Source organism: Stenella coeruleoalba, assembly GCF_951394435.1.
Source record: "Stenella coeruleoalba genome assembly, chromosome: 2".
Classification (NCBI taxonomy): domain Eukaryota; kingdom Metazoa; phylum Chordata; class Mammalia; order Artiodactyla; family Delphinidae; genus Stenella; species Stenella coeruleoalba.
Window position 1 is genome coordinate 37947060 of NC_137147.1, and position 23711 is coordinate 37970770.

The window sequence follows — 23711 nt, forward strand, 5'->3', positions numbered from 1 at the left end:
TGTTGTGAGTCTTTGAGATGGTGATTCTGGGTCTCAGTTTCCATATCTGTAAAAAAAAGGGAAGGAATGCTTGACTTTTTTACTTCACACAACGGTTTTAAGGAATAGATGGGAAAACAGATATGAATGACTTTTGTTTGTAGAATTGTGCATGTTCAAGGGGATATTATTATTTCATTTGTGTATGTCTGTTTCCTCAGCTTGGTGATAAGCCCTGTGATATTGAGGGATGTGTTCCATCTCCTTGGTAGTCCTTTGTTGCTCTTGGTACATATTGGTGACTCACTGACCCGAAGCAATAAAGTGTTAGCAAGGTTTTAGTAGACTGTACAATGACATAAAACAAAATAGAACTTAAAAATGAGAAATTGAGCTAGTGGTGGCTTGGGAATAGGAGAGTATGAGTCTGAAGATCACAATTTAATCCTTTGACATGCTATGAGTGCAGAATGACTTAGAGGACTTAATAACACTTTTTGTATTCAAGATTGTCTCAGTCAACATGCTCTCTTAAGGCAACTTGATTTACTAGGATTTCACGAACTGGGTATGACATTCTTTAAGAGAACTGTGAGGATGGGAAGACAGAATCCATTAAAGGAAATAATTCTGTTTGAAAAGAAGTACGTAATGTAAATTTCCTAGACACCGTAACGGGGTAAAAGATGTTATCACCAAGAATCCAAGGAATAGAAATAAGCTCATTTGTAGCATGCATTTGAATACAGCTCTGGGAGGTTAGGGGGAACTGAATTATAAGACATCAGAGAAAAATGGGGCAGCTGCAGGTAACACACAATTTGGTAGCCTGAGTGGACTTAGGAAACGTGATACATGGGGAATTCAGGGGACAATGAGTGGTATTAGTAAGTGGTAAACATGATAAACTAGGTTAGAACAAATTGAAATTGGAAAAATGGTCACTTATGTATTGTTTCAGGAGACAAAATGATTGGGCCAGTGACTGCTAAGTGGAAGTATTATAAATATTTTTAATTTCCAGGGAAGTTTATGGAAAATAATTTTCTAAATTATTACTTTCTTGAATTATGCTTGTCAAGTGGCCACATGCGTTGTTTCATTTTAGCATATCTGTTTACATAGCAAATTTTTATCTCTTGCCTAGTCATCAAAACAAGAATTGGAAATCAAAGAAGCTAATTATACTCAAAGATTTTAGACGCTTTTTGTCCCCTTTTGTGGAATTTCAGACACTCCACCAAGAATAAAATTTTAGAAATTGCTATTTAATACAACTTGATCACCATTACTTTTTTTATTAAAGCCTGTAGGTAATTGAAATAATGTTTGAGTGGTATAGGTAAGGATTACATAGTACTTTTTTTTTTTTAGTTTTACTAGTTTTAATATTATTAAACCCATAGAAACATTGCCAAGTCTACCTTAGAACTGATTGATTTTTCTTATCAATGTGTTTGGTCAGTTGATAATAGACTTTTTTAAAAGAGCCGTTTTAGGTTCACAGCAAAATTGAGAGGAAGGTACAGAGGCTCCCCATACAGAGATTGCCCCCATACATGCATAACCTCCCCCATTATCGACACCCCCACCAGAGTGAAACTATATTGACATATCATATTGCTAAAAGTCCATAGTTTACAGTAGGCTCACTCTTGGTATTGTACATTTTATGGGTTTTGACAAATGCATAATGGCATATTGTAGTATCATACAGAGTAGTTCACTGTCCTGAAACTCTGTGCCCTGCCTATTCATCCTTTCTTCCCTCCTAACCCCTAGCAACCACTAATCCTTTTATTATCTCCACAGTTTTGCCTTTTCCAGAAAGTCATATAGTCGGAATCATACAGCAGGTAGCTTTTTCAGATTGACTTCTTTCACTTAGTAATATGCATTTAAGGTTCTTCCATGTCTTTCCATGGCGGATAGCTCATTTCTTTTTAGTACTGAATAATATTCCACTGTCTGGATGTACCACAGTTTGTTTATCCATTCACCTACTGAAGGCTATCTTGATTGCTCCTAAGTTTTGGCAATTATGAATAAAGCTGTTATAAACTTTTGTATGCAGGTTTTTGTGTAGGCATAAGTTATCAGCTCATTTGGGTAAATATTAAGAAGCATGGTTGCTGGATCATATGGTAAGAATATGTCAGTTTTGTAAGGAACTACCAAACTCTCTTTCAAAGTGGTTTTACCATTTTATGTTTCCACCAGCAATGAATGAGAGTTCTGGTTGGCACACGTTCTCACTAGCATTTGGTATCATCAGTGTTTTGGATTTTAGCCATTATAGTAGATGTGTAGTAGTATCTTGTTGTTTTAATATGCAATTTTCTAATGATATATGAACATCTTTTCATATGCTTATTTTCCATCTGAATATCTACTTTTGTCAGGTGGCTGTTCAGATCTTTTGCTCATTTTTAATGGGGTTCTTAATTTTCTTATTGTTGAGTTTTAAGAGTTTTTAAATATATTTTAGATAATAGTCCTTTATTATTTGCAAATGTCTTTTGCAAATATTTTCTCCCAGTGTGTAGATTGTCTTCTCATTCTTTTGACAGTATCTTTCACAGAGCAGTTTTTAATTTTAATGAATTCCAGTTTATTACTTGTTTCATGAATTATGCCTTTGGTGTTATGTCTGAAAAATTATCACCATGCCCAAAGTACCTAGATTTTCTCCCACATAATCTTCTCAAAATTTTATAGTTTATGTTTTACGTTTAGGTCTATGATCCATTTTGAGTCAATTTTTGTGAAGAGTATAAGGTCTGTGACTAGATTCATATTTTTTTGCATTGGATGTCCATGTGTTCTATCACCATTTGTTGAAAAAATCTATCTTTTCTTTATTGTATTGCCCTTGCTCCTTTGTCAAAGGTAAGTTGACTATATTTATGGGGGTCTATCTGGGCTCTCTATTCTGTTCCATTGATCTGTTTGTTTACTTTTTTTCCACCAGTACCACACTGTCTTGATTACTATAGCCTTACTGTAGTTGAGTGTCTGTCCTCTGATTTTGTTCTTCTCCTTCAATATTGTGTTGGCTATTTTGCACAGTTTTTATCCCTCCACATAATCTTTACAGTCAGTTTATTGATATACACAAAATAACTTAATGGGATTTTGACTGAGATTACATTGGTAGCTTTAGATCGAGTAGAGAAAAATTGACATCTTGACAATATTGAGTATTTCTGTCCATAAACATGGACTATTGCTCCATTTATTTAGTTCTTTTTTGATTTCTTTCATCAGAGTTTCATAGTTTTCCTCATGTACATCTTGTACATTTTTTTGTTAGATTTATATCTAAGTTTTTCATTTTTGTTGTGCTAATGTAAATGGTATTGTGTTTTTCAATTCCACTTATTCATTGTTGGTATATAGGAAAGTGATTGGCTTTTGTATGTTGATCATATATCCTGCAAACTTGCTTTAATTGCTAATTAGTTGCAGGATTTTTTTTTTTTTTCTGGGTCAAGTTGTTTGGATTTTCTGCATAGACAATTATGTCATCTGTAAACAAAGACAGTTTTCTATTTCCCCTTCCCAGTCTGTATACCTTTTATTTCCTTTTCTTTTCTTATTGCATTTGCTAGGACTTCCAATATGAAGTTGAATAGGAGTGGTGAGAATAGACATTCTTTCCTTGTTCCTGATCTTAGTGGGAAAGCTTCTAATTTCTCACCATTAAATATGATGTAATATGACATAAGCTGTAGGGTTTTTGTAGATGTTCTTTTTCAAGATGAGGAAGTTCCTCTCTGTTCCTAGTTTTCTCAGAGTTTTTATCATGAATAGATTTTGCATTTTGTCAAATGCCTTTTTTGCATCTATTGATATGAATATATGATTTTTCTTCTTTAGTCTGTGATGTTATGGATTCTATTAATTGATTTTTGAGTGTCGAACCAGCCATGCATACCTAGGATAAATCTTACTTGGCCATACTATATAATTATTTTTATATATTGTTGGATTTGATTTGCTAATATCTTGTTGAGGATTTTTACATCTATGTACATGAGAGATATTCTTTTGTAGTTTTCTTTTCTCATATTGTCTTTGCTTTTGGTATTAGGGTAATGCTAGCCTCATAAATCTGGGTTAGGAAGTATTGTTTCTGCTTCTACCTTTTGGAAGAGATTGTAGGCAATTAGTATAATTTCTTCCTTAAATATCTGGTAGAATTCACTCATGAGCCCATCTGGGCCTGGTGCTGTTTTGGAAGGTTATTAATTTATTGAATCAATTTGTTTAATAGATGTAATTCTCTTCAAATAACCTATTTTTGTATGTGTGTGAGTTTTGGCAGATTGTGTCTTTCATGGAGTTAGTCCATATCATCTAGGTTCTCAAATTTACGGGCATAGAGTTGTTCATATTATTCCACTTTGTTGTTATTATTATTATTATCTTTTTAATGTCTATGGCATCTGTAGTGACATCCTCTCTTTCATTTGCCATGTTAGTAATTGTGTCCTCTCTTTTTTATTTTTCTTAGTGTGGCTAGAGGCGTATCAATTTTATTGATATTATCAAAGAAAAAACTTTTAAGATTTTGTTGATTTTCTCTACCGATTTCCTGTTTTTAATTTCATTGATTTTTGCTATATTTTTAATATGTCTTTTCTTCTTGTTACTTTGGATTTAATTTGTTTTTCTTTTTCTAGTTTGCTAAAGTGGAAATTTAGGTTATTGATTATAGTTTTTATTGCTTTTTAATATATGCGTTCTAAGTTATATATTTTCCTCTAAGTACTGCTTTGCTGCATCCCACGAACTTTGTTAAGTTGTATTTTCACTTTCAGTTAATTAAAAAAGCATTAAATTTTACTTGAAATTTTCTCTTTAATCCATGTCTTACTTATAAGTGTGTTATTTAATTTCCACATATTTTTGGATTTTCCAGGTATATATCAGTTATTGATTTCTAGTTTAATTTCATTGTGGTCCAAAATCAGGTATTGTATGATTTCTATTGTTTTAAATTTGTTAAGGTGTGTTTTATAGCACAGGATGTGGTCTGTCTTGGTGAATATTTTACATGACCTTGAGAAGAATGTGGGTTTTTGTTGTTGTTGTTTTGCTGTTGTTGTATAAAGTAGTCAAAGATGTCAGTAATAGCCAGCTAATCGATGATGCTGTTGAGTTCTGCTCTGTCCTTACTGATTTCTGCCTGCTACACCTGACCATCTCTGACAGAGGGATATTGAAGTATATGATAGTGGATTCATTTAATTTCTCCTTGCATTTCTATTAGTTTTTGCTTCACATATTTTGATGGTCTTGTTAGGTGCATACAATATAAGGATTGTTATGTCTTCTTGGAGAATTTACCCCTTTATCATTATGTAATGCTCCTGTTTATCCCTGATAAACTTAGTTAGTCTGAAGAGTATGAGACTTTTAATGCAATGAAATGTATTATCTCTGGGATGATTTTACCTTCTATATGGGACTTTCTTAGTTTCTTATTAGCCTGCTTTAAAAACTTTTGCTGCAATTTTAAGTCCTATATACCTCCCAGTTCTTCTCTGCTTAAGAAAGCACATTAATAACACTAGTGCTTCTAATAATAATAAAAAACCATTTATATTTTTATCGATGATTGGATTAGTGGTTTATCAACACTTGTCTTTCATCTGTGTGCTCAGGGGAAGGTTTATGAGTGACCCTATTTTGCAACCTTCAATTCTACTTCAAGTTAAGAAGTCAAATCCAAAAAGGATCTTTAGAAAACTCAGGGTTAGACCCTGTGCTCATTTCTGGAGGAATCAAAATTAGACCTTATGCTTCCTCAATGCAAAGACTCTGTCTTTCTAATAGCCTGGATTTGCAGTGCCTGACACATAATTGCCATACTATATATATTTCTATTGAAGTGAATGAGGGATTGAAGCTTACAATGTTTCCTAAATATACCTGTTTCTTGTTAGTAATGGAAAAGTTAGGGCCAAAGGGCAGTCTTTGTGGCATAACCTTATCTGTGCCCCAAACTTCTTCATTCAGACAGTAGGGCGTTATCCTTTGGCCGCTATGCTCCCCTCTCTGTTCATAAGTTCCTTTCCATGAATATTCTCACTTAAATAATCTTCCAGTCATATGACCTACACTGCTAGCTTTCCATACATGTTTAGAGGTTACCTTAGGGTTTAGGTTCCTAAGCTGAGATCTCCCACTAGGAGTGCAAAACATTGTAGACTAATGAATACAAAGATGTACAAGGCAAAGTCACTGAACTCAAATGTACCTACCTTCTAGCTTGAGAGAAAAACTTTTTCAAAAATTACTCAAGAGTGTGAATAAAGGAGGAGGAGTAGTGTGAAGGAGGAGATGAGGTAAGGATTTGGAGAATGGGTAAGAGTCAGCCACAGGTTCCAAACTGGAGGATAGTGGCAGTAGGCTGAACTTCTAAATTCTATTCCAAGTGGATATTGGTGGTACAGAATGGTAATAAACAGATTTAAAGATTGATATCTTTTTTACATTTGAAAAATTTGGTGATGCTCCAGGACATACTCTTTGCATTAATTTTCTACAGAGACAAAGCAGTCTGCCTGAGGGAATTAGCTTTGGGAGGATAGGAAGTTGCAAACAATCAGGATAGCAATAGGATTCCTTTATTTGATTTTGTTGCTTACAGGAATAGAAACTTTTATCAGAACTGATCTTCATTCATGATGAAGGCTTCCTATTGTTAAACATTAGGGAATAATTCTGACATGGAGGCAAAGAAGGTTGAAATATATTGCAATATGTATACTATAATCCTTAAAATTTTTTTGCCTTAACTATCTATGGATACTTGCATAGAAATTGCTCTTTATCTTTCTGCATAGTAATTATCACTATGCTTGAGAATACATCATTTCCTCACTCTTCTTTGAAGGAAGTTCTAAACCTCCATCCCTACTCCCTTTGGTCTTTCTGTTACTTCATTTTATTCCATGATTTTATCTCTGCTTTTACATAACACATGCTAACTCACAAGGAACATGTTTTATCTTTATATTGGAATTTTTCATCTTTAGGAAGTTTGTTTATTAGACATTGTGGATAAAGGGTTAACAAAACTATTTCTCCTTCTGCATTGACAGATTTTACCTTTGATCAACTGTCTTCCTTTGTTCTCCCAGGGACTGATGAAGGAAATATGCTATCTATGTTTCTAGACTGTATTACTTGTATTTAAAAAAGATCTCTGATTTGTAAATTACATCTGGACTATGAAGAACTTTTAATGAGCTGTAAATAACCTGATGAGGATACCACAGCCTAAGGGTTCCCTGATTGATACAACTCCAAGCATATCCCTTGTGGAATTCTGAAAGCTATACCTGTGTTGTTATTATAGGTGCTGGGTTAGGTGACATTTAAGCCTAGACCTGAAAGATGAGTAGAATTAACTAGGCAAAAGGAGTAGTTAGCGAGTTAGGGAGAGTGTTTTTAAAATTCACTTTTGGAGACCCCACCAGGTGAGAGAGAATATAAAAATTTTGAAGAAAGGAAAGACATTTTCTATAACTGGAGTACAGAGAGCAGAAGATAGAGATGCACAAGGGAGACTGGAAAAGTAGGCAGGGGCAGGTTGTGTTAAGGAGTTTGGATTATTGTAAAGGTGGCAGCAAGTTACTGAAGGTTTTAAAGCATCTCCCAACCTGGTTTGCTTGTGCATATATCATGATATTTGAAAAAAATATCGAGACTTAGGCAATATACCTCTTTTTTGGTGCATATTTTGATCATGCTTTATATTCACTCTGGACCAATGGATATTAATGAGAACCTTTTTTTTCCATAATAAGAAGCATTTAAAATTAGTATATCATGGATGTTGCTTAAAACAGATGTCTGTCTATCTCTCTATCTATCTATCTATCTACTATCTATCTACTATCTATCTACCTATCTACTTATGCCACTGTGTATTGATAAGAATATAAATAGACTAAAACAGATGGTATGTACAAGTTATTTAAATTGAGTTTCTCTACTGAAGCATATTAACTAATGCAGGGAGTAATTAGTATTATTTCTCCATGGATCTCTTGGTAACATGAGTTGGAGAAATGAGTTCTGAATAGGAAGGAGGCAATAGAACTTGTTATATGGGTTAGAGATGCAGATAACAATTGTAGTTTGCTACATTAGTTTTCTTTCAGTCTTTAAATTGTACTCTACAAAAGGAAATGGAAATGGACTATTTAGTCATTCATGTACAAAATCTACTTAGAATAAGACCCCAATGCTTATACAACAGAGTGGTTTCTATATAATTGCCTAATATTGTGCTACCCATGAAGATTAAATAACTATTAATTATTAATTACAATATCAGTGCTAGAGGAGTCAGAAATTATTATGAGAGATTTCTGTATTACTTAGTTTATTCTTTAATTAATGTATTCATTTTCTTAATAAATATTTGGTGCTTACACTGTGGCAGGGAGTTCTAGAGTGTGTGCTAGGGATAAAAGAATGAACAAGGGCTTCCCTGGTGGCGCAGTGGTTGAGCGTCCGCCTGCCGATGCAGGGGACGCGGGTTCGTGCCCCGGTCCGGGAAGATCCCACATGCTGCGGAGCGGCTGTGCCCGTGAGCCATGGCCGCTGAGCCTGCGCGTCCGGAGCCTGTTGCTCCGCAACGGGAGAGGCCGCAACTGTGAGAGGCCCGCGTTCCGCACAAAAAAAAAAAAAAAAAAAAAAGAATGAACAAAACATGATATGAATACACAATCAGAAAGAGACAAAGGGCACGAAGGGAACATACCTGGTCCTTTGAGATTATATAATGAAATGACCTGCTCTAGACTAAACCAAAACAGATTTTAGAACAACGGAAGCTATATGATTTTAAACTATGAGTGACTTCAAAAGATAACTCTTATATAATGTTCAGAATAGAGTGGATGGAATCAAATGAACGCCTTAAGATTTATTAGAACACTTCCATAGGTCTAGGAGAGAGATGCTAGTAGCATGGTTTAAGATGGTGTCAGTGGCGATGAAGAAAAGTGAATAAATTGGAAAGATATTTAGGAGTTAAAGTTAATAGGGTTTTAAGATAAATTGGGTATGGGAGATATCAAAGAAAGGGGCAACATGAATACTTCTTGGTTTCTGGTTTGTGTAATCAAATGGCTAGTGCTTATATATTAGAAAAGAACCAGGGGCAATGTCTGGAATGGGAAGGTGGAGGGGAGAGTAGTAACATTTTTTTTTTTTTTAATGGGAGAGACATGAGATATTTAAATGTCTATGGGAAAGATGTAGTTGCAGGGGGAGTGGCTGGATTTTAGAGCAGAGGAGAGAAAGTTTAAAATATAGTGGATAGATGAATTCATAAGACAAGTAGTAAAATTGCTAAGTAGTTAGGAGATGTTTTGAGATTGATGATAATGAATTTCTAGTGGAATCAGTCTGCCCTACTGTATTACTTTCTTAAGCAGTTCTTAAACACAGCCCTGAAGAAAGCTGATAATTGAGTTAGAATTAGGGTTTTGATACAGGTTATAATGAAGAGACAGACATGCTAAGGAATTCAGGATGTATGGTGGTGTTGAAATTATAGGGCCACATAAAGAAGAAAATGGAGAATGGAGGGGTTAATAGATTGGGAAAAAGCAGATCTGTCAGTAGACTGGAGATTCAATAAGGTTGAATGTTGATGTAATTGGACGGTTTAGCTCAACATAGAAGAAGATGTGGTCAGGAAACAAGGTGGTTCAATTCAAGATTTCAGAGCCGGAAAACGTTTTAGATATGAGAAATTTCAGATTATGACCTCGGGAGTGGGCATCTAAGGAAAAGTGAAAAGATTGTTGGAGATGAATTGGTGGAGAAACTGCGAGGCCAGGTTTTCAGCAGGGTCATCCACATGGAAACAAGTTACACAGGGTGAGGGCAAGCTTTAGGTGAGGTTGGATTTAAGAAGTATTTAGGAGGTATATGAAGTAATAACTTGGAGTTCTTTGTTCTCATGGAATATTTACTGGCATAAATTCTTGCAAAGCAAAATAGTGACACGTTTCCCAATACAAAAGGTAAATAATATCTAACAATTGCATGTTAACATTTATTTTACATATTCATATCTTACCTGTTTGGAAGAATGTCTTGTTAAAATGAGACTTCTGTATCACATACATATCTATGTTGCCCCCATTTTAAGTCAAACAAGTATGAAATACTGTACACATAAATACATGTGCTTTCCTCACATTTGTATCAGTTAGCTTTTTTTCCCACATAACAAACTACTCCAAAACTTTATGGATAATAACAATCACCATTTATTAAACTCACTTTCCTGTGACCTGAGTGATTCTGCTGACTTTGGCTAGATTTGGCTTATCTCAACTAAGTTCACCCGTACGTCTGCGGTAGGCTGCTGAGATGGCTGGTGACTCACTGATCCCAGATGGCTCAGATGGATGTCATAGGGCTGCTCCTATGGTCTCTCATCCTCCAAAAGCCTAGTTGCCATTCTTCATATGGCAACTTAGAATGGCCGTGGGTTCTAAGACCATGACTGGAGGCTATGCTTCTTGAGGTCTAGGCTTGGAACTGGCACAGTGTCACTTACACCACATTCTGCTGGCCAAAGTAAGTCATAAGGCCAGTCTAGACTGAAGTCAAGATGGGAAAATAGACCGTATCTTTTGATGGGAGAGGTCACATTGCCAAAGGGTATGGATGCAGGGAAGGAAATGACCCGAGCTATTTTTTTCCAAACAATCTACTACACATCCTGTGTGTGAGAATGCTAGATGTAGGTGAAAAACCAAGCAACTGGATGTTATAAGTCTGTACTCCTGCTCTCTCACCCCCACTTAATTGTCATGTGTCCTTGGACAAGAAAGGTCTTTGATCATTCCTCTTTTGTTTATAAAGCAAGGGGGGAAGAAGGTAGGAAAGAATACTAGCTATCAGCCTACTATCCTTAGTGATAATCAAATGAGAGAATTGATTTGTATTTTAAACGGCTTTATCATTGTAAGCCATTATTTTTATGCTGATTACATCCCACATCTCTTTAATGTGGGAATCCACAAAAATATCCTGAAGAGTTAATAACGCTGAGATATCTCCTGGATATTTTTCTTTATGCTCCTATGGCCTGAGGGGCTTTTCAAGTAAGGAAACCGGCTAGAAAGGAAGGCTGATGACTGAAAGTTCTCCATTGACCCTGCTGTGTTCTATTATGCATTTGATGTGTTTGATATTCTCTTCCAGCAGTGGAACCCCAGGGATTTGTGAGCTAAGAGCTCAGAGGTTGGGATAGAGGCAGAATGCCACTGGAGTGCAGAGGAAGGCACAGGAAGATTGGAAAGCTTGGAGTGAAATTAAGCAGAAAATGAATGAGCAGACAAAACTGGTGGAAAGCACAGAATCAAGAGGTTGTTATAAAAAGGTGTTAGGACAGAAGGGAGTCATTTTATTTTGGCCTGTCAAAGTATCCAGTATTACTATATGGGTTAAATTAAAATTCCCAACAAGGGATTAAATGTAATTTGAGGAGACTTGCCTGGCAGCCCAGTGGTTAAGACTTCACCTTCCAATGCATGGGGTGTGGGTTCGACCCCTGGTTGGGGAGCTAAGATCCCACATGTCTCGTGGCCAAAAAACCAAAACATAAAACAGAAGTAATATTGTAACAAGTTTAATAAAGAGTTTAAAAAATGGTCCACATCAAAAAAAAAAACTTAAAAAAATTATGTCTGTAAAAAAAGTATAATTTAAGGACCAATCTAAAGGTTATGAGGGTGAGTTATAAAATAAGTAAAATCTCTTATTTTAGATAGAGTTGAATATGACACCTCTTCCCCCTCCCCAAATCACATGATACAGAAGAAATCATTAATCTGAATTATGTACCGTGGTGAAATGTTAACCTTAACAACACAACAGTGACTAATGGATTTTCCTTAACATTGTTTTGATATTTAAATAAAACATTCTTTAAAAATTACATCAATGTTACATGTAGAGCTCACGGAAGCCACTTTGACTTCTAATGACGTCTAATCCCTAAGAGTAGTTCCATTTGTATTTAAACTTTTATAAATGGAATCATGCAATATATACTCTTTTGTGTCTCGTCTCTTTTGTTCAGTATGATACTTTTTAGATTCATTCTTGTTATTTCATATAGTTCTAGTCTGTTCATGTTTATTTCTAGATAGTATTGCATTGAGTGAAGGTGCAATGATTTATCCATTCTACTGGAGATGGACATTTGGATTGTTTCAAGTTTTAAGTATTTCATCAAATTTTAGAACAAAGTCATTAACTTTGAGTTTTGATGATAGTAATTGCATTAAATTCTTTTGGATACGAAACAGTGGAGAATGAGATAGCTAAAAAAAAACTTTCCAAATAAAGCAAACACTTCTGTATTACTCATTTTGAATAACAGTTTCTGGTTTGATAAGTAGATGAAAGGGACACTGTGGACAAATTAAAAGGTGAAACTTTGGGGTTATGTTTGAGAGCAAAAAGGAGTTTGGTTTGACTGGAGCACTATTGCTTGGCAAAGGCATGGTTGGAAATGACCTGGCAGTGTGGACAGAAATGGGGTTGTGGACCTTGAAGGCCTGTAGAAATTGTGTTTAATGTCTATAATGAGCCTCTGGAGGATATGCTCGATACTGTCTTTTAAGAAGATTAATATTGCAATGATTATTGGGATAAGGACAGGAAGACTGCACAGCAGTTGGCTATTGTGGGAAATGCATGAAGAATCTGAAGGACTAGGTCCATTCCTCGCTAGCTGTGTGACTTTAGACAAGTCGTGTAACCTGTCTGAGCTTCAGTGTCCGCCTATGAACAGTGGAGATAGGAGTCCTGGTATTGTGAGAATGAAATGAGTTGGGCCATGTTAGAGAATTGCAGACTCTCTAGGGTTCTGGGGCCTCCACAGACCCCTAAGTGGGCCACTGTTGGGCCTGGGTGGGAATAAATGGGAGGCAAGGTATTTAATCTCCTTTATTCAGTCTTATAGAGACTGCCTGTATTTAAGCCAATACTGCTGGTACAAATGTGATTTGTTTATATCTAGAGCACATTATGCTCTAGATATAGTGAGGTTCAGAATGAGGTCAGCTAGTGAAGTGCAAGGAGTGTGGACAAGACTGCCTATATTTGATTCTTGGCCCCTCCTCTTACCAGCTGCATGAACTTAGTCAAATTATTTAATGTTTCTAGGCTATGTTTAGTAATGATACCTATCACATAAGATTATTAACTATGCCCCCTCCCTGCCCCACCACACACTCAATTCACCCCACCCACATTTACTTGTGTCGTAAAAAGATTTTCATACATTTATGGAACGTATTGACTGCTTAACCTATTACCATATGCCATACTTTGTAATTACACTAGGTATATTCTTCAAGGGGTTTAGAGTTTCCTGGGATACCATACATGCAAACAGAGACTTGTAATAAAGTGCTATTATGATGACTGTTGTAATAGAGATGGACAAAGAGGACATGATAATACAAAATAAGGACACCTAACTCTCACAGTGGGTATAACAATGAAGATGGTGGGGGAGGTAAGAAGATGTCAGGGAAATGGACAAGGAGGAGAGAGTCTCTGCCATAAACTCTAAGTAAGACCCCGGCCACCAAGAGAGTGGGAGGGAAGAGTGCTTTAAGTACAGGGGACAAATTGTTCATGTGGCATGAAACAGCATGGGCACTCTGGGAACTACACATAGTTGAGCATGGCAGGAGTCTAGACAGCAGGAGGAGGACTTGCTGGGAGAGATGCTGACCAGACAGGCAGATGCTAGGTCCTGAAGGGCTTTGCATGTCATAGTAGGGAGAATACTTGATTCTGTAGGTAATGAGCTAATACTAAAGATTTTAGACCAGAGAGGGACATGATTAGATATGTATGATGTAAAACGATAGCAGGCTGGTAGCCTCTACAGTGTGATCACATAATTAAAGGGAGTGAGAACAGAGGTAGTATGGCTGATGGAGGGGCTATTCCTGTCACACAGTGAGAAAAAACATGAAGCCATGACCAAGGCATGGCCTTGAGAATAAGAAAGAAGGGATATTTTTGAGAGATTTCTTCAGGTATATTTTGAGCACTTTGAATGCTGAGATCCTCAAGACTTGATAACTGGTTGGATGTGACAGGAAAGGGGGTGTTCAGCCCCAGGTCTGAGAGACTGGCTTCATAATGATGTTGTTCACAAGAGTAGGGACATATTACCTTTTGAACACCTATGGAATATCTAAATGGAAATGTACAGCAGGTATTTGGCTTCTGTAGCAGGAACTCATAGAAGTCAGTTGAAACATGGGCATGGCGTAAATCATCCAGGAGAGGCTGAGGGTAATCGTAATGAGAATCCTAACACATAGAAGAAGCATGGATAAGGTTAGCCCCAGAAAATGATTTTGAAAGACACGTCAGCTGGAGAGTTGGCTAAGATCTAGGAGAAAGTGGTGACATAGAGCCCATGACAGAGAGAGTTTACGATACTTACCAAACATTTTGTAACATTTAAATAATATTGGACATGGCTATAGAAAATGGTGCTTTTTGATTAAGTGGAGTCCAGAGTAGGTACCCCTCAGGGTGGATCACCTCCTCTTGGAGAGATCTGCCTACATCAGAGGTCAGGGGAGTGTGTCCTCCTGTTATTTGGGCCTAATTCGGGTGGGTCCTGATTCTTTACATTCTAGTTGAGGGTTGTGACTAGTTTTTAGTTTAAATGGGGTTAAAGGTTTCCTCTCTGTTTTTTCTTCTTTTGTTTTTAGCTGTGTTTCGAAAAAAGAATTCCAGTAGAAATAATTTTCTCTGTAGTATTGTGTTGGCCAAAACGTTCGTTCGGGTTTTTGTAAGATCTTATAGAAAATCCCGAATGAACTTTTTGGCCAACCCAGTATTTAAATAGAAGTAACACAGTTCCTTTAAAAATTGGAGCTAAGTGGAAGACAACATCTACAATAACACTGTTTTTATTTTTTAATTGAACCCTTTGGGTTTTTCATGCATTTTGACTATGGGTTTCTTTAGAGCAGAAGCAAGGCACATTTGTCTTAATGTCCCCAGGGCACAACTCAGAGCCTGTCATATAGAAATCCTCAATAAAAACTTATTTTTGTCTTTCTTGTTCATGATTATGTAGTTCCTTTTTTGAGAGCTTCCAAGCTCTCCTGAATCTTCTTACCTTTCAACATCTCATTTCATTGAATTATGCCAATTCATCTTCTGAATTTTATTAATGCTACTCTTACTGTCTAAAGTTCAATATCCCTGCCTAAGAGCCAGGCCTAAGGTTATCGAGGTTGAGACAGAAAACTGTCCGGATGCTCCTGTTCCTTTTTTTGCTTCCATAAGGTCTCCTGTTTTTACTTCTCTTTGTTTTCTCTCTCTCTATTTCAAATTTTTATTTTGCAAAATTTCAAATATATACTATCATATAGAGTATAACCAAATGTATTCCCAGCCTCTTTTCACTGTAACTTTATGATGCCATAATTGGAGTCTCATTAATGTTACATCTGTTCTACTATACCAACCAGTTCCTCCATGTTGATCAGACTTAAGTTCAGAGTAGGTTATGTTAGCTGCCTTGTCTGCTCCCTGGGATATAGAATTAGCAGTAAGGAAGTCATGGACTCTGTGAGACTTGGAGGTGATGATCAGATGAGAGGATCCTGGGTCACTGCTTTGTCTTTCTCTCATGCACCAGGAATGGCTTTACCCTCTCTACCTGGGTGGCTTATCACATGCTTCCTCAAAAAGTAACTTTGAGAACTTCACTGATTGAATAAAGTCTATGCTATGTTTCCATTTGGATAATGCTGTATTTGATGTTTTTTGTTTTTTTGTTTTTTTTTGTGGTATGCGGGCCTCTCACTGTTGTGGCCTCTCCTGTTGCGGAGCACAGGCTCCGGACGCGCAGGCTCAGCGGCCATGGCTCACGGGCCCAGCCGCTCCGCGGCATGTGGGATCTTCCCGGACTGGGGCACGAACCCGTGTCCCCTGCATCGGCAGGCGGACTCTCAACCACTGCGCCACCAGGGAAGCCCTATATTTGATGTTTTAAGCTTCTTAACAAAATATGAATTTTCTTGCTGCCATTCCCTTAAAGTATTCTTTTCAATGACTATTGCCAGAAGATGATAGAGTTTTGTAGGTATGTTCCCATTCTAGGTTCAACTCTTCACTTTTTCACAGCTCTACAAATTTAGTGCTTATCATAACTGGCAGGAGGTGGTGGAAATAATGGCATTTGCTCATTCTAATATACACAGAAGTATTTCCTGTTTGCTTGACAGTAAAACTAGGATTCCTTTTTCAGAAGTTTTGCTGTTCATAGCATTTATAAAGAAATAAAATTAAATCTTTTAGAGTACAGGAAAAGTTTTGTAGGAAGAAGAAATAAAAGGTCTAAATTCATCACCCTATTTCTATACTCTGAGTATATTGCATTTGAGCTATTTTCTCCTTTGGTTTTTCTCTGTGCTATTTATACTCCACTTATGAAAATAAACTCCATCTTCCTTACCTAATGAAAAGTTTTTTTATCTAATAATCTACAAATATCTTTTTTCCTGGTGGGAAGGAATCTGCATTTAAAAAGTTTCTTTATCACTTCAGCTTTTTGTTGTTGTTGTTGACTTAAAGTGGGAGCTGTAGTATGTGTATGTTCTTAGTATATAAATGGTGATTGAGTTCATTAAGGTGAACCACTGTATTGTTTTCCTTAGCCTCTTCTTTTCTGAAAGTGTTGTGTCATTTCTTTTTTTTTTTTTTAATTCAGGGAATCAGCAGTCTCTTCAGTTCTTTAAAAGTGGTGCGTCTCTTGCGACTGGGCCGTGTTGCCAGGAAATTGGACCATTACCTAGAGTATGGAGCAGCGGTCCTTGTGCTCCTGGTGTGTGTGTTTGGACTAGTTGCTCACTGGCTGGCCTGCATATGGTACAGCATTGGGGACTATGAGGTCATCGATGAAGTCACAAACACCATCCAGATAGACAGTTGGCTCTACCAGCTGGCCTTGAGCATTGGGACTCCGTATCGATACAATACCAGTGCAGGGATATGGGAAGGAGGACCCAGCAAGGATTCACTGTATGTGTCCTCTCTCTACTTTACCATGACAAGCCTTACAACCATAGGATTTGGAAACATAGCTCCTACCACAGATGTGGAAAAGATGTTTTCCGTGGCCATGATGATGGTTGGCTGTAAGTATCTTTTCTTTTCTTTTTTTCAAAAAATTATTGTTGTTGATAGTTCTCCAGGCTCCAGTCTCTGACAGGAGTAAATGAAACTACTTTGTCTTCAGAAAAATGTTTAATTCATGTCATTTACATTGGTCTAATTTTTATTCAGCCTTAGAAAATAAAAAGGCAAAATAATATATTTTACTTTTTAGAATGTTTTAGCACATGAAAAGCAGGATGAATGGACTGCTACAAAAATTAGAATGGGAACTCTTTGATATAATTCTGTTCATAGCATTGTACCTGACAGAGCTATCTCCAAAAGGAGACCAATATCTAGAAAGGCAGCATCTGGCATATTCCATAGGTTTTGTGGGCAATGCATAAAATTCTGAAAAAGTAGACAGGATCTGATATGAGATACCCTGTTTAGAAAATGTTTTATTTAATAATTAGTTTTATGTAGGCTTTTACAATTAAGACTAGGCAAAGAGTTTATAAGTCTAGTCTCCATTACAAAATTCTAGCTGGAATATATTCCGGTCTGAGAGAATGAAAGTATTAGTAAATGTAAGCTTATTCAGCAATGACAAAAGTGTCTAGGATGTAGCATACAGACCTGAGTACTAAATGTCTTGATGATGATCTTGGGAGTAGAATTCTCTCTACAGGAGTGAAGGACCAAGTATTCTAAACTCAGACTGAGACTAGATGATACAGAAGATCAGAATTAAGGAAATACATACAAAAGAAAATGTTGGAAAAGGAGTTTTTTGAGGGGGACTTCATCACCATACACACCCTCACGTTGACTTTGATGATTTATCCAAGCCTAGTTCTGAGACCTAGAGTAACCTTAGGACTGGAGTTTTTTGTTTGTTTGTTTGTTTGTTTTTTGCGGTACTTGGGCCTCTCACTGTTGTGGCCTCTCCCGTTGCGGAGTACAGGCTCCGGAAGCGCAGGCTCAGTGGCCATGGCTCACGGTCCCAGCCGCTCCGCGGCACGTGGGACCCTCCCGGACCGGGGCACGAACCCGTGTCCCCTGCATCCGCAGGCAGACTCCCAACCACTGCGCCACCAGGGAACCCCCACACGGGATCTTTTGTTGCGGCACGCGGGCTTTTCTAGTTGTGGTGTGCAGGCTTCTCTCTAGTTGTGGCGCATGGGCTCCAGAGCGTGCGGGCTCAGTAGTTGCAGTGCGCGGGCTTAGTTGCCCCGTGGCATGTGGGATCTTAGTTGTCCAGCGGCATGTGGCGTCTTAGTTTCCCCACCAGGGATCAAACCTGTGTCCCCTGCATTGAAGCCGGATTCTTAACCACTGGATCACCAGGGAAGTCCCAGGACTGGAGTTATGATTAGTGTTATTAGCACCTTTTAAGCCTCTGGGTCATGGTAATTGGTTTTTGGTCTAAGCCATCCTTTTTGAGAGTCCACATTATAGAATTTTATATTATGACACTAATGGGAAAAATGTTAGAGTCCAGGAATGTCGGCTGACTCGTGAAAGGTCAGTATCTTGGGTCTAAACAAGGTACTTTTCAGAGTTCATAATGTCTGCAGGCTATTGGTCACCAATGTTAACAGTTGTTTAGCCTTCTGTACTCCTTTGTACAGGTACAGAAACAAGAACACACAGGTTCTCTTCACTGCTTAAAAGTAACAGAGGGAGAGTGAGAATTCCAAGTGCTGTTTCCTCCAGAGGCTTTTAGGAGGAAAATGTTCTTACAAAGAGAACTTGATGATCTCTTAATTAAACTACTGCCTACACACTGAAAGTGGTAAGATGTATTGGCAAAAATGGTGCTTTATAAATTCAGAAGACAACGTTTTGTCAGATATAGTATTTATTACTGTACTACTTTTAATATTTATATAATGCATTTTGCCTTATACTTGAGCATAGTTAGATTAAAAAAATTATTTTGAATTACAGATTCACTGGAAGTTGTAAAGACAGTATAGTGAGGGCCTTTGTGCCCTTCCCTTAGTTTCCTCCAATGGTTATATCTTATATGACTCTAGTACAAGATCAACATTGGCATTGGTACCATGTGTGTATATAGTTCTGTGCTGTTTTACCACATGTGTAGATTCTGTAACCACCATTGAAATCAAGACACAGAATTGATTCATTACCGCAGAGATCTCCCTCATGTCACACTCATGGGCTTCCCCCAAGGCTCCCTAACCCTGGCAACTACTGATCTGTTCTTTATCTATATAATTTTGTAATTTTGAAAATGCTATATAAATGGAATCATGCAAAATGTGATTTTTTGAAATTGGCCTTTTCCCCTCAGCCTAAGTCCCTTGAGATCCATCTGAGTTGTTGAGTGTATTAATAGTTTGTTCCTTCTTATTCCTGAGTAGTATTCCATGGTTTGGATATACTGCTGTTTAATCATTCATCTATTGAAGGATATTTTGATTCTTTCTAATTTTTGGCTATTACTGTAAAACTTCCATGCACGTTTGTGTAGTTTTTTGTTTGGACATAAGTTTTTAGTTCTCTGGGATAAAAACCCAGAAAAGAGATTTCTGGGACATATAGTGTCTATTTATTTTTTTAAAGAAATTGTCAAACTGTTTTGCAGAGTAGACATACTAGTGTAGTTTGATTTTTAACAAGAGAATAACAGAAAAATAAAATCTATGTAGAGTTGAAGGACACCATTATTTACTTTGTTTCTCAGGCCCCAAAACTTGGGAATCATCCTAGTTTCCTGTTTTTCTCATGTATTACATCTATTCATAACAAGTTTATTGGCTTTACCTTCAAAATACTCCATTCAAACCACTTCTTTAGAAATTCTACTCAATGCCACCCTCCTATAAAAAAACCACCACAATGCCAATCACTCTTATTCTCTTCCCTTTAATCTTTTTCTTCGTTGTATCTACCAAGACCTGAAACCATGTTTACTCTGTTTTTCTTTTCTTCAGAATGTAAGCTCCATGACACTAGGGCCTTTGTCTACCTTTTTTGCCTCTATATACTCAACTTCTAAATAATTCTTAATGCCATGCTCAATCTAAATTTGTTGTATGAATGAATGAAGTTGAATATGTCCCTGATGATTATATTAAGAATCTCCTGTCATTGAATCCACCCCAGTTAGGTCTCTGATGAATATACATGCCAGAAAAATGCACACTTTTTGAATTTTAGCCATGATTCCTTTGTGAAAGCCCTGGTGAGCTCACCTGTATTGTCTGCCTGTGGTAGTGTAGCAGCTTCTTCAGCTGGATTGCCCCAATCTTGTCTTTCATGAGGCCTGATAATAAGTTCTGAGAGGCTAGTCATTAGAAGCACCAACAACCCTTTCTCCCACCAATTTTTTTTTTTTTTTTACCATCTATGTTCTGAATTTACCTACATTGGAAATTTTCACATAGATTCAGTTGAGTTTTCAAAACTTCATTTAGTTCAGAGTTGGTCCCATTCTTCTCTACTTCATGTATGGCTAATTATATTGCTATATCAAAATTTCTTTCTCCTCTCTTCGTCAGTTCCTGTCTTAATTTCAAGATGAAGTTCTGGTCATAAAGTGGATCCTTTTCTTCCTGAGTTTCTGCTATCTCCTTTCAACACCTGAATAAACCAACATCTGACATCTTTTACCTGTCGAATTTGGTTTTCTTTTTATGCCTCTGAACAAATCCAGCTTCTATAGCCAGAGTGTTCCAAGGAGATGCCTTTTAATTTCCTTCTTAGTTCTTGGGTCCTTAGTAATTTCATGGAATATTTCCTTTGCAACAACCCAAGAAGCTGATAGAAAACTGTTAAGACCCATGAAGTGTTGCAGTAACTTCCCACAATTCCAAACTAATTAGACACACTTGCACAAAATATCAACCAAATGTGGCCATTTCAGCTGTTTGTGATCCTAGTATGATTTTTTTCCTGAGATAGTGTTGCCAAAATCTTGGCTCCCTGTACACTGATGCCAAAATGAGATACAGAGACAGAGTTTTGGAGGAGAAAGAAAGGGTGGCTTTATTCTTTGCCAGACAAAGAGGGGAACACATCAGGGTAGCACCTCAAGAACTGTGCCCCGCTCCCTGGGGAATAGGGAGAGGTCTTATAGTCAGGGCTCATGGTCAGGGGTATGTGATAAGGATCAAGGTGGTAACAGTCCTGCATTCTTCTTTCTTCTGCAGTTTCAAAAGGGTGGGGTTGCTGACAAGATGAGGGTGTGTGCAGGGTCTCAGGTGGTCACTCTCCTAATCTTGATGAGCTTCTCTGGTCCCTTTAATCTTGCCTCAGGTGGTTTCCTGGCTGCAACTGTTCAAATCTGCCCTTTGGAACTCAGGGAAGGTCATGGAGGCTGGAGTCTTGCCTATAAGAAACGGGGGACAAAAAGGCCTCTGTGCCTGGGAGCCCCATAGAGCCCTGCTCTGTGTGTGTGTGTGTGTGTGTGTGTGTGTGTGTGTGTGTGTGTGTGTGTGTGATGGAGAAGGGGAGTAAGGGAAGAGGGAGATAGGAAACTGGTTTATGCTTTCAGCTGTGCTAGGATCTAGTCGATCTGTGCTGGCTATTTGAGAAGCACCACTTGTAACCTTATAACTCAATAACTGAGGAAGATGTTTTGTCAAAAAGTTGTTGGAGATACCAAGTGCCTATTTTCTGTTGAGAAAGTAATCACGGCTTGTAAATGATAGCTTCATTTTTCTGGAGAAAGTCATCTGAAATTTTTGTGCCTTCCAGCAAAATGTAAAAATTTCAGTGGCAGCAATTCCAGTTCCTAGAGATTTTCTGAGCCCTCCTCTTTCTTTAATGGCCTTTCCTCTGAGACTCCTCGGTTCTTTCTGTTACTGAGTCCAAGCTCGCTCTGTTCACCGCGAGACAGGCCAATAAATCGGTAAACGAGGTGTTGAGGCAAGGAAAGACGGCAGACCGAGAAGATGGCGGACTAGTGTACCCAAAAAAACATCTTATGGGGTCTGGATGCCAGTTTCTTTTATAGAACAGAGAGGGGAAGAGTTGAGGAAGAAAAGTAAAAAGGCCATTTGTCTTGCAAAATCTTCTTGCTTGGCCTGCATCAGGGAGGGGATGTGTTAATTTCTTCTTTTCTGCAGCCATTCACAGGTGGGCAGGGTCAGAATGTCTCTCTGTGAGCTGAACAAAGTCCTTTTAGTTTGTCAGGCAGAGGGTCAGGGTTCCCTGTGGCAGGCCATTGTGTATACTTACAGCTGTAGGTAGTGATTATGATAAGAAAAGCAATGAAAAGCAAAGGTAAAAGTTAAAGAAACAGAACCAACGTGGAGTCAGAATTCACTCTTCCCTGTTAGATTGCCCCCTGATGCTAAATTGCATGTACGCTCTGTCCTGGACCACAGTCTCAAAGGTCTCCTTGTTGATATCAGACAAATCTTCAAACAGAGTTTATGACCACGGCCTCCCTTCAATCCCAGTCACCTTTTGTTTCCCCTTGATCCCTTCTATGTCAGCAGGATCCCAGAGTATTTCTCTTACCTGCTGTCTAGGGACTTCTTAGGCTTATATCCTTTGTTCCTACATTCCCTCAAGGTAGAGAACCCTCCTGCTCAGATTCCAGATCTGGAAGGGTTGTTTCTTACATACGCCTACCACCATGTGTTTTTTACCTCAAATTTGTCTTCTCTTAGTTTTGGCATGCTCTATGCCTTGAGTGCACTCCTTGGTTCTGGTAGCAGCCATTACTACCCCAGGACAGGCAGTTCTGAGTGAACCTGACTACTCTGCTGATATTCACGAAATTCACTACTAAAGGGCTTTTGTGAAAAAGAGCATTTTCGAAGTTTAGTTCTGCAGCAGTTGTGGAGAATAGCCTACCTTATTTTTTAGATCAAGATGTGGGTAATCTCTGCTAATTTACTCAGTAAATACTTAGTGATGCCTTCCTGAAATATTTTCAAATCCATTTCATTTATATAATCTTATTATTGAGCCCCTAGTAACATTCTTTTTTTTTCCCAAAGATTAGCAGACTGACTGATTTTGCTTCTATTTAGAAAGCACCTTCATACACTGATGATTTGTTTTGATGGCTATAAAACAAAGGAATATGAATTGGAATATTCTGATATGATTATCCTTTTTGTCTTAATGTATTTTTATGAATCCTCTTTTAAAGAGGATTTATCAAGAAAGCAATTGCTTAGCTCTTTCTTCGTTACTAAATAATCACATAAAATATTTTAGTTTAATGCAACAATTATAAAAAACTTTACATTTGCATATTTCACTACAGTTTTATAAAAAAAGAAACAAAATAAAAATGTGAATAACTTTTTGCCATAAATCACGTCCAACCATAAATTAATTTGCTTTTGTTTGCTTTGTTTTGTTTTAATATACTATAAAATATTAAATACATTAGTAAACATGTAGACAGTGTATTTCAGAGGACTATAAGTATTTGGGTATTTATTTTATTTAAAAACATTTTTCACTCTTTCCATTGTTGTCTGCTTAGTTGCTAAATTGAGGCAGCCTACCTCACATGGTATATGACAGTCAGAATTTGTCCTGGTAGG

General features: G+C 37.4%; 1 protein-coding gene across 8 annotated transcripts in view; it reads left to right on the forward strand.

The window, feature by feature from the left end:
- KCNH5 (potassium voltage-gated channel subfamily H member 5) overlaps window positions 1-23711 on the forward strand; it is a gene marked incomplete at both ends in the record, with an annotated part of 574893 nt that overhangs the window by 310202 nt on the left and 240980 nt on the right. For all 8 annotated transcript variants that reach the window (XR_013827023.1, XR_013827024.1, XR_013827025.1 and 5 more), the window contains one exon: window positions 16787-17213. Coding sequence is in view for 1 of the 8 variants with exons in the window: in XM_079912566.1 (XP_079768692.1) it covers window positions 16787-17213 (427 nt within the window). The remainder of the gene's footprint in view (window positions 1-16786; window positions 17214-23711) is intronic.